At 36.0% G+C, this 15002-nt stretch overlaps 1 protein-coding gene across 2 annotated transcripts in view; it reads right to left on the bottom strand.

Annotated features, from left to right (window-relative positions):
• Positions 1 to 15002, bottom strand: part of LOC128988796 (cadherin-99C-like) — a 111889-nt gene that overhangs the window by 59391 nt on the left and 37496 nt on the right. For both annotated transcript variants that reach the window (XM_054410446.1, XM_054410447.1), the window contains exons 2-4: positions 13053 to 13133; positions 3431 to 3496; positions 1344 to 1522 (exon numbers count right to left, since the gene is read on the bottom strand). In XM_054410446.1, coding sequence (XP_054266421.1) covers positions 1344 to 1522; positions 3431 to 3496; positions 13053 to 13125 — 318 coding nt within the window. In that variant the 5' untranslated portion in view covers positions 13126 to 13133. The remainder of the gene's footprint in view (positions 1 to 1343; positions 1523 to 3430; positions 3497 to 13052; positions 13134 to 15002) is intronic.

Raw genomic sequence — 15002 nt, 5'->3', positions numbered from 1 at the left:
TCGACTAATGAGCTGTAATATATTGTACTATCACTTTCAAACACACCGTCCAATCCAACAGGGCCCAACTAAACACGCCGTCCAACCCAACAGGGCCCAACTAAACACACCGTCCAACCCAACAGGGCCCAACTAAACACGCCGTCCAATCCAACAGGGCCCAACTAAACACACCGTCCAACCCAACAGGGCCCAACTAAACACACCGTCCAATCCAACAGGGCCCAACTAAACACACCGTCCAACCCAACAGGGCCCAACTAAACACGCCGTCCAATCCAACAGGGCCCAACTAAACACGCCGTCCAATCCAACAGGGCCCAACTAAACACACCGTCCAACCCAACAGGGCCCAACTAAACACGCCGTCCAACCCAACAGGGCCCAACTAAACACACCGTCCAACCCAACAGGGCCCAACTAAACACGCCGCCCAACCCAACAGGGCCCAACTAAACACACCGTCCAATCCAACAGGAACCAATTAATCCCTAAATTGTCGTAATATTATTAATCAAGTAAAAAATGTTTTAAATTGTAATGTTAGTGAATGTCTTAAGCATGTATCCAATGTATTAGAGGTGGCTGTGGTCCAATTCATCCCTCCCCTAAATGCTTCCTTCTACATTACAGTTTACATTATAAGATAATGTTTTATATTTGTCAACTATGTTTCATGTCAGTGATCTAATAAAGTGTTAAAACACATTTTCAATACTACGTGTACAGTTTTCTTCTCCTCCGAAAATTGGCTGGGTGTTTGGTTGGGGATAATGGAAATTGGTCTGAAAGGGTTCTTTCATTCGTACAGTACAGCAACCTCGTTTAGTTTGAATTGATACCTTGTGCTCACAAATGTTCAACAAGATTGGTTGATTGGCCATTAAATTACTTTTTTACGTACCAGTAAGAGAAATTCGTCTAAAAACCAAGAACCACATTTACATTGAATAAGTTTATTAAATTCAAAGTTAATTCATGATCAAACCAAAATAAAAACTTTTTAAATTTGTATTAAAAAACTTACATATTAGGAAACACATATATGGCAGAAAGATTATTATTGTTTAGTGACTTTCATGTTGGGCTTCAACTGGACATATTTAGCAAATCCACACTGTTAGGAATAGGTTTATTAGTAAACTCTCCCCTAGAGTGAGTGACAACTGCTGTCACTTCGTGCGTGCTATTCCAGTTGATGGAAATATTCAACTGTTGTATCTAACGTGTTCCTAATCACAGGCTGAAACTCTACAAATAGATCGGTTTGCTTGTGTATGCTAAATAAACGTTTACAACCATCTGTGTAAGGTATAAATACCATTCAAGTTGTTTCTACAGACCTGGAAGACTATGTGCGAGAGGTTATCCTTGTCCCGGTCCAGAGGCGAGAGCAGCTGCAACTTCTTCCCCTGGAGTGTGAAGTAAGGGTTGCCCTTGGGGAAGACAAGGTCCAGACTGATGTCTGCCAGAGGGTCTCCAGAGATGGGTAGCTCCGGGGGAGTGGTGGCCTGGCCTACCTCTGCAACAGGTGTGGTCGAAATCGAGCATTGTACAAGATTACCTTTTAGCTGGGTGTACTCTGTAGCAATCAGAATACTTTACAAATAAAATGTCTTAATCCCTCGGAATTAAGAGGTATTAATTTTATTGCAGTTGTGTTTAGAGATCAATTGACCTAACAGACTACATTGAAACTGGAAGAACATATACGTTTAAAAATAAATTTGGGAAAATTCCTACCAAATATTCGATTATTCTTTGCAAATAAAGTGGAAATGTGAACTCAGCGGAAATCAAACTATCCTATTTACCATTTTAGTATTAGTGTTTCAAGATCCAATGACTTATCTTCTAACTTCGTTATGGAGTAACTCTGGCAATATATTGGTAAATATAACCACTTTAAATAGCAAAAAATACCTAATGCTTTTACTTTTTACAGATAACCGGACATTTTTCTGATTACAATACAAATTAAATACCAATTTAAGTATTGCAACAAAACAAACCGCTAGTTCTATTAACTACAATCTAAATTATCCTTATAGTACACATTACGTACTAGGTAACATAAGTACACGATCAGGGTAGTTGTTTAGCCATAATCGAACAATAAAATCATGGCTAATGTTACAAAATAGACCAAATGCAATCAGCGGCTGCCGCCAGGGTGATCTATATCACCGGCCTCTCAATAGCAGCTAATCAAGCAGACAATACCTGTCCTAATATTGTTCTCCTTGTTCGGCAAGACGAGAGTGAATGAAGACTGACAATCAGCTGGTACAACAATGAATCAGATGGAAACGATCTGGCAAACGTAAAGTAGGCCGCCACTCCCAACCTGAGGTTTGGGGACTTTGGCAGTCGGCCATGGGGTTGGGTAGTTGGGTAGACACGAAACATACTTGATCTTATAGATTAGATATTATAGTATATCGCTTTAATTCGGATATAAAGTAACTTTTGTGGAACTTGATTCTTCTGAACTTTTATGTGTGGTGCAAGGTTAGGTTGCTCTAGTGATTGGAGAAATGAACTTCTGTATACAGTTTAAATCCAGCCGATCAAATATACATCTACATTATTGTGCTGAGTGATGCCGTAGAGTATCAGGTAGTAAAGAATCTAAACTGGCCTCAGAAAGGCCAAATAGCACGTAAATAAAAAAAACTTTGACAACATGTTGCATATATTAAATGAACGAAGTTGCTAAGTGTTTGAACATATTCAAGGCTTCACAAATGCTTTTCTCACTCATACCATTTGTAAACAGCACGCACTTTCTTTGTACTAATCTTCCGCAAGGGGATCGGAAATTCTAGACTCTAATGTACTCTGTACTAATAGTCTTGTGGTAGTTTCGAAAATACTTTAAACTGTAGATAGACCCCTATCTAGAAAACAAAAGCTGATAGAACAGCTAAAATGATCACTTTTACGAAATCTGACGCAAAAACCATATAATAATCAGGTTTGCAACATTTTGTGTCACCAACAGAATATTTACTGTACACATTTTACACAGAGAGAAATTCCATACAATTAAAATCATTAGTTCTTGTGTTGACATTTGATGAGAAAAACATAGGAATTAAAATTCTAAATAGAGGCACAATCTAGTCCACCAGTAAACAACTGAGATAATAGAAATAACTACCAGTTATTAGAAGGGAAACTTGTGGAAAGGTCAAAGAGTTTAACAATGATGTAGTTCTAACGGAGCAACGCTGGAGCCGTTCTGTTAATTTACACTCACTGTCATTGTAATATTTGTTTTGTAGGGACAGGATATTATAAATGTTCAGAATTGCAAAACAATATCCCATCAATGTTTTGCCATACCTAAATGCTGATTTATCATTTAAACATTGATAAAATGTTAAAAGTCGTTGTGGGGAAAATCATTCTTTCAAAATGTACTTACCGTTCTCTCTGCTCTCTTCGATATCTATAATGATGTTGGATTGGCCATTCTCTACCTCGCAGAGTCCTGAAATAAGGGTTATTTATTTTAATATTGTATATTTATCTACTTTTTCTTCAATAATATTTTTTTATTTTATTTATTTATCAATATACAAAATCAAACGACGAAAAACACTTTATGAACAAAAATAATGAAATCATTTTTGTTTTGGATTGCATAATACATACTCAACATCGTTTGCCAGCTGATCATAACTATCATTAACTTAACATAGTAAAAATATTGTAGTTAAATTCACTTTTTTAGAGGTTGGCGACCTCTTTTAGCCTTGCATTTGCCCGTCCACATAGACTACGGATCTGTGCGTGGAACGTATCCAGCAATCCAGCAAAGCAAGGGGTGAGCCGATACAGTACGAATAGATACTTTAATAGATTTATTACGACAAATTATTTGACCATAGCTTCAACTGTTTTACCTTAACTAGTTTAATAGGTATCTATAACTGTAACGATTGGTTTATTCAATAAATATCTATCCTTTTTTGAGTTTCTCATATGTTCAATATGTTATCAACAACAAATATTATTCAGTACATCCTAAATTCAAACCCTACCCGTTAGTACTATATAAACTATAAGTAAAATTCGAGCGACTTACAACACTGTAACTGCCAACAAGCTAATATATTTACCATAAATACACTATAAAATTACATCCACATAAAAACAGCTAAAGAGACTCCAAGCCCGCGGCCTTCGCCACACGCTATTTTAGCGAAAAGTGGTTTCTAATTTTAGTTGATTTCTGTGTCCCGTTACATGGCGTGCGAATTAATTGACCAAGCGCTAGTGTTATTACAGACATGCGCAGACTTCAGGGTTCATCTCACAGTGGAAATTTCGCTCTCCAAACCACAACTGAAATATAGAGATAATTCATCCTTCGATTAAGTTAATTGAAAATTGTAATGCAATCGAGATAATAGTTTAGTACGTTTGGTGCAAACATGGACATAACACTGAAATAAATGCATTGGAATTGTAGATAAAGTATTGTTGAAAACCCCAATGAACATGTCATCAGATTGAAACAATAAGAAATCCGTAAGGGAATTAAAAATATTGAATAAATCGAAATAGAATTTCCTATTGAAAAGGATGCTGAATCTTCTATAATATAGTTAAAAATTATGCTGCACGCAAATGTAAATATTAATAGTTTTACTGAAAAAAGTAAACTAGGCTATTTTGCTAGTTAAACTCATACAAACATTAAAGTAGAATATTCTCAACTCTAAAAATACATTTTAAAATAAATTATCTTAAAAACATAACTTAAAACTAAAAAATATTAAAATATTTTAAAATTATGTGAAGAAGGTGAAAATGTGGATTGACATTTCGCAAAACAACATTGTGGTTGATACCAAACAATGATCAGAGGTAAAATTGCCTTTCTAACTACATACATTATTTTGCCGTTTTTACCGAATAAATTCATTCATCATAACAAAAAGTCCACCCACTCATCAAACATTTGGTAGTACAGACTAATTACAAACTTATTTACTGGTTAAACAAATGAAATGCTGTAAAAAGCCTATAGATATCCCAAGAACAAAACAACCTGCGCAGAAACGAAAAGATCACGTGGTTCGCGCAGGTAGGTGGGGCGTACCATTCAAACCTGCGCGGCTCGAAACGGCCCAGGGTTCTTTTGTTTCTGGTATTACTATAAATACTGCATTTCCTGACGACTTCGTCCATACTGGAGACGCAGAGCCACCGAGCACCCAATCATGCTTCAATCATAACATTCTTGCACGGAGGAAACCAGTAGACCCAGATCTATGATTATCTCTAGGCGTGCACCTACAAGCCATGATTGTAGCCTACCTCGACGGTGTTAGGCCGATGGATAGTGTCTATTGACAAATACAGTCTATACATCTTGCGGGGCTAACTGGGGGCGGCGCTACGAGCTATAAACATGCAAATTAAACAGGATTACGGTCGTACATCAGAGCAATCAGGTGGTTAGAGGGTCTGCCATCCGTGAGGCTGCAGGGCTGCTGCTGTGGGGGGACGGAAATGCTAGTAAATCTTGGTTAAACATGCCATGTGAGTTAGGTCTAATTGCATGTCAAATGTTGGGAATTGTTTTGTATTGTGCTTGGGGAGGTTCCTGTCATAATCCCCTTAAACTCCTTCAGGGTACTGCCACCAGGCTTCTAAGCTTTTCCTATTAATCTTGATTATTTTATTGATGTGTTTTCATAGCGGTAGATGTTTACCATGTTTAATTAGTCACACGTTCTTCTGTTTTAATTTAACAGTCTTAAAGGTAAGGTAAAATACTTTGTACAATCATATGGCCAGGAGAACATCATACCATGAACGATACTCACCATGCATACATTGACTAATCTTGATAAAGTAAAATTTGAATCAAATATGTTTTGTATCATGAAAACACATAGCATACAGTTGCAGTCTGGCACCTATTTTTTTATATTTTTAATTGATCAAATAAATGAAATAAGTAAACTTAATCAAAAACCTATTTTATGCTGTATAGAACATAAGCCATAGCTAAGATTAATGGTAGCTATGATTTTTGGCTGTTTATGAAGGTCCAAACGCCCAAACCAAATATGTAATTGATCCTTATTCCCTCTTAAATGATATTTTTTGCATTACCGTATGATATTTAATTTTCCACCAATATCCCTAGGATGGTCTGTTTAGGATATACAGCAGGAAGGACCACTCCTTTCTATGACTCATCTGGTTTCCGCGGGCGTCGTCCTCCGTACGATCTGGAACTCTCCGTTCAGGACAATGCAAAAGTGCAATTGATGGTTCAAATCTCCATCTTGAATCAAATACTTACAGTTTGATCATTATGTCAATTCCAACCCAACGTATTTGAGTTTTCGCTAAGTTATTTAGTGTAAAAAATTATTATTGCCACAGACCAGTAAACTTGTAACTAGCAAAATTATATATACTACACTGAAATAACCATTTTTGAAATCAGGGTGTAGTGAATTTTAAACATCAAAAACTTTACAGTCACGACTAAACATACCGATAGATAACCACTGTATATACAAAGTTCAGTTAATTGAGTACGTACGCCTGCCCAAAAACCATATATGTAATATTTTGTGGTAAATAATTTATAATCTATACTATTATAAAAAAGAGGTGGTGTCTGTGTGTATGGGAAAAGTAAACGCGAAAACTACTGGTCGGATCGGGCTGAAATTCGGCATGATGATAGCTCATATTCCCGATTAACATATAGGCATATTTTTATTACAAAAATCCTTCCGGGCTCCGCCCCAGTGGCTCTGGAGCAAAGGTTCCCATGTTAACCTTATGAGAAATGGAATTAATGAATCTTAACAGCTGTTTCAATTAAACAAGTTGGTTCTGTTCTATGATTTTCAATAGCATTAAAGTTACAAGGATTACCAACAGGGTGCAGCACTAGCATTATTTCTTTTACATTTATGACAACAGCTAATTTGCAACCAAAAGGTGAGTGAGCGTAGCGAACGAACTTCAACCTGGAGGCGAGTGAGCGTAGCGAACGAGCTAACCTGAAGGCAAGTGAGCGTAGCGAACGAGCTAACCTGAAGGAAAGTGAGCGCAGTGAACGAGCTCCAACCTAAAGGTGAGTGAGCGTAGCGAACGAACTTCAAAAAGAACCGAAATTTCTTAAACCATGTCCTCACTCATAACTGCTATAAGCATTTGATACTTATATGCCAACCCCGAACGAAGGACGGGTACTCTGCTAGTATACATATACAGCCAACCTCCACCGGCCTCCTCTACACCAGTAAGTTTCAACGAAAAATATTATCCCCAATTAGGCGATTGCCAGCCCAATGAAGCGAGTAATAGCAGTGACGTGGACGCACGATCGAACTGAAGGACCTCCCAGCACAGCTATAAATCCTACAATCAATACCTCGCAGATATGTGTGGATAGATTACATGGAAGATTATAAATCAGCTGGGAAACATTGGTTATTATCATCTTTGACGGTCTTATATTTTTTTGCCAATAATTTAGGGAACCGATTGAAATTGCCCTTACTTATAGTTTATTAGAGAATTTCAGGATAAACCCGACATTTCGAATGAGTTTATTTATAAGTGTATCGGGTTTAAAGCTGGTTCTGGCTAAATGGAAATATAGGTTTTTTTAGCTTTACATTGTGTATAAGACTACGGCAGTTAAAAATCAAAGGCTTTCTGATCAAGAAAAAAATCAAAATTAATTTCTAATGTCGTTTTATGAGGTGGATCTAGTTTCTTCTTTACATGTCTATCTATTTTCATTATATGAATAACATATATATATTTATTTACATATTTAAAGGGTACGTGAAACGTGCACTTTGGATAAGAACAAACATTTCCATGGTTTTTTAAAAGCTCTACAAGTTAGATCAGGCCACTTTGTATCTTTCCATGGCAGCATTTTCGATTTTTAAAAACACCGATACAACAATACCTACTAAGAAGAGATGTTGCACATAAAAAGTAAATGGCTTCCAGAAAAGCTAACCCTTATTCGTTTTTAATAGTTGCTAACAATTAACTAAGAATGTATTTCAATGAATACTAAATAATAATGATTAGCACTTAAAATATGTATTTAAAATAATTTTAAATACTTATCTAACTTATACTACAAAATCTAAACTATATGCATCGAAACATTTTCTAATAATGGTTTTTTAATGGTGCAATGAATCTTTTTCGATTTTTGTATCTAAGATCCTTTATCTAAAACCCTACATTTTTACCTAGGGTAAAATGCTACTCTATTTTACATTTGTATCTACAATTTAAGAAAACAATGCCTTAAATTATTCAAACCCATTTGAGACTTGTAATTAAATCAAAGGAGCCACTAAAAATAACGTAAGCCATATTTTATAACATTATTAAGAATAATAAGTAATATATATATATATATATATATATATATATATATATATATATATATATATATATATATTAGGGAGACGTGCTATTCAAGAAACGTTACTTTTTAGTACCAAAACTACAAACATTCAACTGTAACATTACTTATTCTACATAAGTATAAATTATTACCACTATACATCCAGATGGTTACCTCAATACCTCAACTTTCCCTCACAATAAGACAGGAGTTGTCACATAAAATCAACAGAGAGTGCCAATAAAGCTGTTCCGAATATTGAGACAATGTTATCAAGACCTCCTAACTAGGGAGGCGGTCCGACTGGTCCTAACTCTCATTAATAGATTCAACAAACTCGTACTGACCTACTTTACCTCAAAAGTCCAACCCTTCTTATGTTCTTTCAGGTAATACGAATTAAAGTAATTGAATTTCATATTTTAGCAGAGGTTAGCAACCGCAAGCAGGAAATTCTATTTGATTCGTAACGCATATAACCAGAACCAGCTTTGAAGACAAAATAACTAGGCCTACAATAAACTAAATTTAACTGTTTGATAAAATTCTCCAATAAACATTAAGTTTAGGGTAATTTATTGTAATCTTCAAATATTGAATTTCAAAATGGTAATTGTTTATAATTACTGTTACATTGTACTACGGCTTCTTGAATGCAGCATGTTTAATAATTACTGAAAATGAAAACCAACCTAATTCTTATTATATCCAAATCCTCGTTGTTATTTGGGTCGACTTACAACACAATTTTCCGTAAGTTTTAAATGTATGTTACTAACTGGGATTGAAAATGTCCGCAAAAATCACCAAAATAAAGCTTACCTTCACAAAAATGAATTGCAAAATAGTAATGCGTGCTATGTTGTCAGATACAAGTATTTAAGAAAACTTTATTTCCAAAAATTAGTGTTTCTTGTCTACAGTACTACTATAACTTCTATTATGGATATTTTGCTTACATGTGATAGGTTATAGGCTTATATTTTCTTTTTGGTAAGACTTATAAGAAATAGTAATTTTACAACAGACTGCATGCTCTACCAATATACCAGTTTACCACACCTTCAACATATCATACAAATACCAGCTGGTTCGTTAGTCAAATGGTCTGCTAACGTGTGCAATGTGCATTATTTGCTTTCACTCTAGGTTTGCAGTTTTCTGGTGTTCACACCCCATTCCAATTATTGCTGGACTGATTGGTCAGCTTGTATGCTGTGTGCTCCGTGTATCGTGTGTCCAGCCAATCAGAAAGTCGCTCGTTAACACTTTACTGATGATTAATGTCGTATATACTTTCGAGATCGATTTTGTTCCACAACTCTGACGATTTATTTAGTTTTATGTATTGCTGATCAGGGTATAAATAGATGGTCACTAGAAATAGTTTTTGACAGCTATTAAACTAATACTTAATTGGAGTAGTTATCAACTGTAATTGTACAGTTATATAATGTGTGTTCTTGAAAGCACACAAAAAACATAGTACCCTAAGGGATATTGTTAAACAATCTTGAAAGTATCGTTCGATACATGTATTTGCAGTTTCTCGTTTTAGTAAAAATAACAAATATTTACTTGTAAAAATTCAAATTCCACTACTCTCAAATACCTGTAAATATCCCAATTTTAATTGTAGGTGGTGTAGGGGGTACGATTCTATTAATTAAACCTCAACTATACCCCTCACCATGGCACATCCTCTTGGTACTAAATTGTGTACTACTAAATCTGTAGTCGTGTTTTTGTAAACGTATGGTATAGGGCACAAGTACAAGCCATAAGTGTGAGGTTGCAGCCATAAGGCAATGTCTTTGGCCAGTTTTGAACCAGAAATATCTTAACAATACCAACCCCGCCTAATCAACCCGAGGCGCTACCACTGAGCTATCGTTTTCAGCAAAATTACACCAGTCAGTATATTCTCTTTGGTACCTTCGTCATGCGCCTGCCACCACTGAGTATGCTACATCCATTTGGACCAAATGGCCAATTTTAAATTAAAATCGATCATCCACAGGGGCTCCTGTTAATTTGTCCCCTTTAACAACTTGTATAGTCTATGTGACAAACCTCATTACCTTATCGGTCGGACCTAAACTGTAAGGTTCCATAATATGAGTGACACGTATAGGTACGATATGAAATATTTTAATTTTTCACATAGCACACTGACTGGATTTACATTCACTGTGTTTCTCAAACTGGCCAAAATATTGCTTATTCTTGAAAGCATTTTTGTGATTATTGATTAAAAATGTCTCTGTTCTAGACAATATACTTTAACGATGAAATGCAATATATACTTGTCCCGATGGTTAACGCCAACCTAGATACACCATTAAGTAATTGGTTTTGATTAATATTATTACTCTTTTCATATCACCCTAATTGAAGTGTGTTAAGATAATTAATAATCGCCAAGTGTGTGAGAGCTGAAAGCTGCCCTGTGAGTCATCGTCTCGGCTTGTGTATGTTTTAGATTAGATCACGTCCAGGCAAATCGATTATGCCACACTCGCCAATATATTCTACTGCAGTTTATCTTTGTGTGTCATTAGACTAAACTTTCTTCAGACGAGTACACACTGCTTTCTAATGCGTTTTAGATAGCACGATTTACCTATCTGAATATAGTTTATGTAAGCTGGGTAAAATTTATATAACGTGAGCAGCACTACAATGAAGAGTATATGAGGAAGTGTTCGAAAGTGGGGTAGTTATTGCTTGTGATCGTCTGACAGTTCGTCAGTGAGATTTCATTTTGCATTTTAAATAAAAACAAATCACTATATCCGTGAAAGAATTTAAATCAGTCACCTGTCGACAATTTAACATTTACGTCAATAACAGTTTACACAAGACCTACTAGACTTATGTCACTTTCTCCATCGTCATCTTCTCTAAATAGCATTATGTGTTGTTTTATGAATCAAACTCCGAGTAAATAACTATTACCATCACAATAATGTTAACGAATCTAGGTGAATATTGGTTTGTATATCTACAGCATATGCGTCCGTAGGCAGGATGATGTAAATATTTTCAAATATTGAAAAAATATTGTTCAAATAACCGTGACAATGAATGAGTACTCAAAGACACATCTGAATAGGAAATTTCAGTTGTGCTGTTTGCAATTGACTAGTTTTGCTTGCGATTTCAAAAACCGTCAAAATTATTTCTTGACTAATCAAATCACCTTATATGGATAAGAATTTTAGAGTAACACATTTTATTCTATACTCGATGGTTACCTAAAAATTAAAATTCTGAACACTGTACGTTGTGACTTTTGTTATCCTCATGGAAAATCAACTAGTTAACGTGGAGTACACGTACATTAAATTCTTCTTACAGTTTTAAATTGCATTGTACACTTTTTTAATACAGCACTCAAAGCCAACAATTTATTCCGGTTTCTGTAATGAAACTTGGATTTCAGAGTAGGGTACTTGCTTCTTTAAAAATTTTGTTATTTACAGTGAGCATGGTGATGCCTTATTCTATGAGCGTGTTTAAATAAAAGAAGAAAACACCAACTAAACATTCACATAGTCTGCAAGTCGGCTGCGGTAGGAGTATTTATAGAGTCATTTCAGCACCTAATGGATTAAGACTACAAGAACACAGCAACTAGTTGAGCATGCTTTTGACCTTTGCACAACAAAAGCGACTCTAAGATATTCACTTATGCATCTCATCATAAACATTCTATTCAAACAAGCCCCGGAGAAATGGACGCCAAACTAAATGCTTTTCTAACTTATCACCTTGCATACATAAGTAACAAGGGTTACAATTAACCTTACTTTCACTGTAGGTCGGAGAAGCGGGCGGTCAGCAAACGACGACAAAAGACAAACGACACAACACCGAGCCGTCAACGACAACGACAACGATATCTTTGAAATGATAACTGCCTGTACATGTCATACTGCCAATAGTCAATAGCCTTTGTGCTGTGTGACTGTAAATCAGGCAAATGTTACTACTAGTTGTGTGGGTTGAAGTTTCTACAGTTTCTTGTATGAAGCTGTTATGGATTTGACGAGCGGTGAATTTTATATGTGTCAGTTATTGGCTTGGAGCTGCTTAAGAAACATTTTTAAGCTTTAGATCTTTAAGCCAAACGCTCACATAGGTAAGTACATTTTTAAGTATTTTATCCCCAAACGCTCCAATGAAGATTTTCTATGCTTACATCACTCAGTGGTTTTGAATAGAATCAACTGTAAAGTTACTAAACAAAAGTTTAACAAAAATTATCATTTAGTTAGCATAGAAAAACTTTTAAATTTAACATTTTCTTTTAGTAACTTAAAGTAGTTTAAACAGTGTTGTACAAACACTGGACGAGTTCTCAACGCAATCTATGTTTAAGCACGTAAGCTCACACTCAAGAAGAATTTAATTAGCAATATTATGTCCTCCTGACAAATAAAATGGCAGTAGTAGGCATATAGTGTGAAATATATCATTATAGACCTAGGCTGGTTTTACAAATTGTAATAATTTTCTTTCCTGAACCATTATATATTTTTTGTAAGTTTATTTTAAACCTAAACCTTTAAATATAGGAATAATTGAAATGCTTCGTGTAAAACTGCATATTTAAATTACATATTACCTGTTTGTGCGAGCACGAGATGGGTTTTGAAGAGAAGAAGAAGACAGAGGACCTCCACAAGCCACCGACCCATCCCTCCTCCTGAAAATATAAACAATATGAAATAAAAAATGTCTTTATACATCAACCAAATGCACCATCTTCATCAATGTATAAGATTGCGTTGAGATTAAAGTTGTCGTAGTAAGATTTGTATTGTAAACTTTTTCTCTTAACAATTCATTAATCCTTTCAGCAATGCCTGAGAATCCAATCTGCAAAGCTGCATGCTATTAAGTTTCATAACATGACATGTAGCCGCGCCACCTACGCTGTCCTTGTGTCTTGTACAGGCATTAACTAACTAAGGTGGACAGTGACACCTAAACAGGTCATAATCACACAGGCCTTGGCTTCCGAGAGCTTCCCCCAGCTCGGGTGTCAGCTGAGTCACTGGACAAGGCCGGAGTGAAGTAATAGGGGAAGAGGTTTGTCGAACAACTTTTTAGTGGCTGTTCCAATATCATATTGTATGGAAGAATGGAAAACTCATGGAAAAGTGGCATAAAGTGCCTAAGATCATTTGGAATGTGCCAAAGATTAATTTCGATTAAGTGATCAGTAGGCTAACAAGACACCCTACCATATTTTGAAACAAAATGTGATTTTGTGAGATCAGTACAGCCCAGTTGTTTTGGAATAGTCTCTGGGCCGTTTAAGGGAGCAGACTCAGGGTGTGTTTACCTGGATACAGTAATAATTTTGTGTAGTCAAGATAGTACCATGGTAAGAAACAAAGTCGTTGTAACCACACCGGAATGTTTTACTATAAAATTTAAATTTGTCCTGGGTTTAGTTGTTGTAGCAATACATACGATAATAGATTCTTCCCTATCGGAGAAAATTTGCTAATGATGTTTGATGTTTTTTCGCTGGTGGAATTTTTATTGAGTTTCAGTTAGTTTCAGGGAAATCAGTCCAACCCTATGTTTTTGATGTTGCTAATCTCCAACAAAATCATTGGTGAAACATGATGGTCTAAAGGAATGAAATGTGTAGAGATTAGATCGTTCTACCCCTGCACCGAAACTTGGTCTGCAATGTCCTCACAAACAGTTCTACCCTTACGTGAATCATTGCTCTACATCCAAAACAAATGAATCCATTACAATAACTCCTTAACTTGAATCACCGAAGAAGCCTTTAGACTCGGGATAGCCAAAACTCTTAGTGTCTTAAGTTTATCTCCTTAAAGAGTCATCCTTTTGATTGGAGAAAAATAGCTGGCACATTAAATACTTTGACTCTGATCATCACTTATGACCGACTTCGGTCCGGGTGACCCAGCCCTACTAATATGCACGGATGATCGCTTCCCCATCGGATGGAAATGGGTCTCACGATCATCGCGCATGAGCGCATGCGCAGTCGTGATGCTCCGGTGACGTAACACACCGGTACCGGCGTCGGCGCACTACAGGTTCCTGTGGCACCGTTACACCCTGTATGAGAGGAATATGTTAAGCACCATCTTCATGTCATAAGAATCACGAGTGCGATAGTCATCTACACGCTGAGGAGTTTGGAGTTCTTTGAAGCCGTGACATGACTGGCTGCTGCGTTGTTGGCTTTCCAAACAAGACTCAGGTGAAACAGAACAACTTTAGAGTTACTTACAAATATATATCCTCACGTACCCTTAATTATGATAAATGCTATTTTTTGTATCATTGATATGATAGCTGATTCAATAACCTATTCAAGATACTATTCCAGATTAATCTCTCAGAAATTATTTTCGGTATACAGCACCCAGAGCTACAAGACGCTTATAAGGTTGCTGTATTTATCTGCCTTTTACAAGTTTTCCTTACTTTTTCTGCCTCCATCCGGTCATATTCCACTTTATTAATGGATAAATGATTTCAATCAATTATTCATCTGCCTAGCCGAATACTTAACCACTAGAGA

Source organism: Macrosteles quadrilineatus, unplaced genomic scaffold (assembly GCF_028750875.1).
Source record: "Macrosteles quadrilineatus isolate MER2022 unplaced genomic scaffold, UCM_ALF_1.0 Scaffold_3__2_contigs__length_128488019, whole genome shotgun sequence".
NCBI classification, from domain to species: domain Eukaryota; kingdom Metazoa; phylum Arthropoda; class Insecta; order Hemiptera; family Cicadellidae; genus Macrosteles; species Macrosteles quadrilineatus.
Note: the sequence above shows the minus strand (reverse complement) of the source record. Positions and strands in the feature narration are given on the sequence as shown.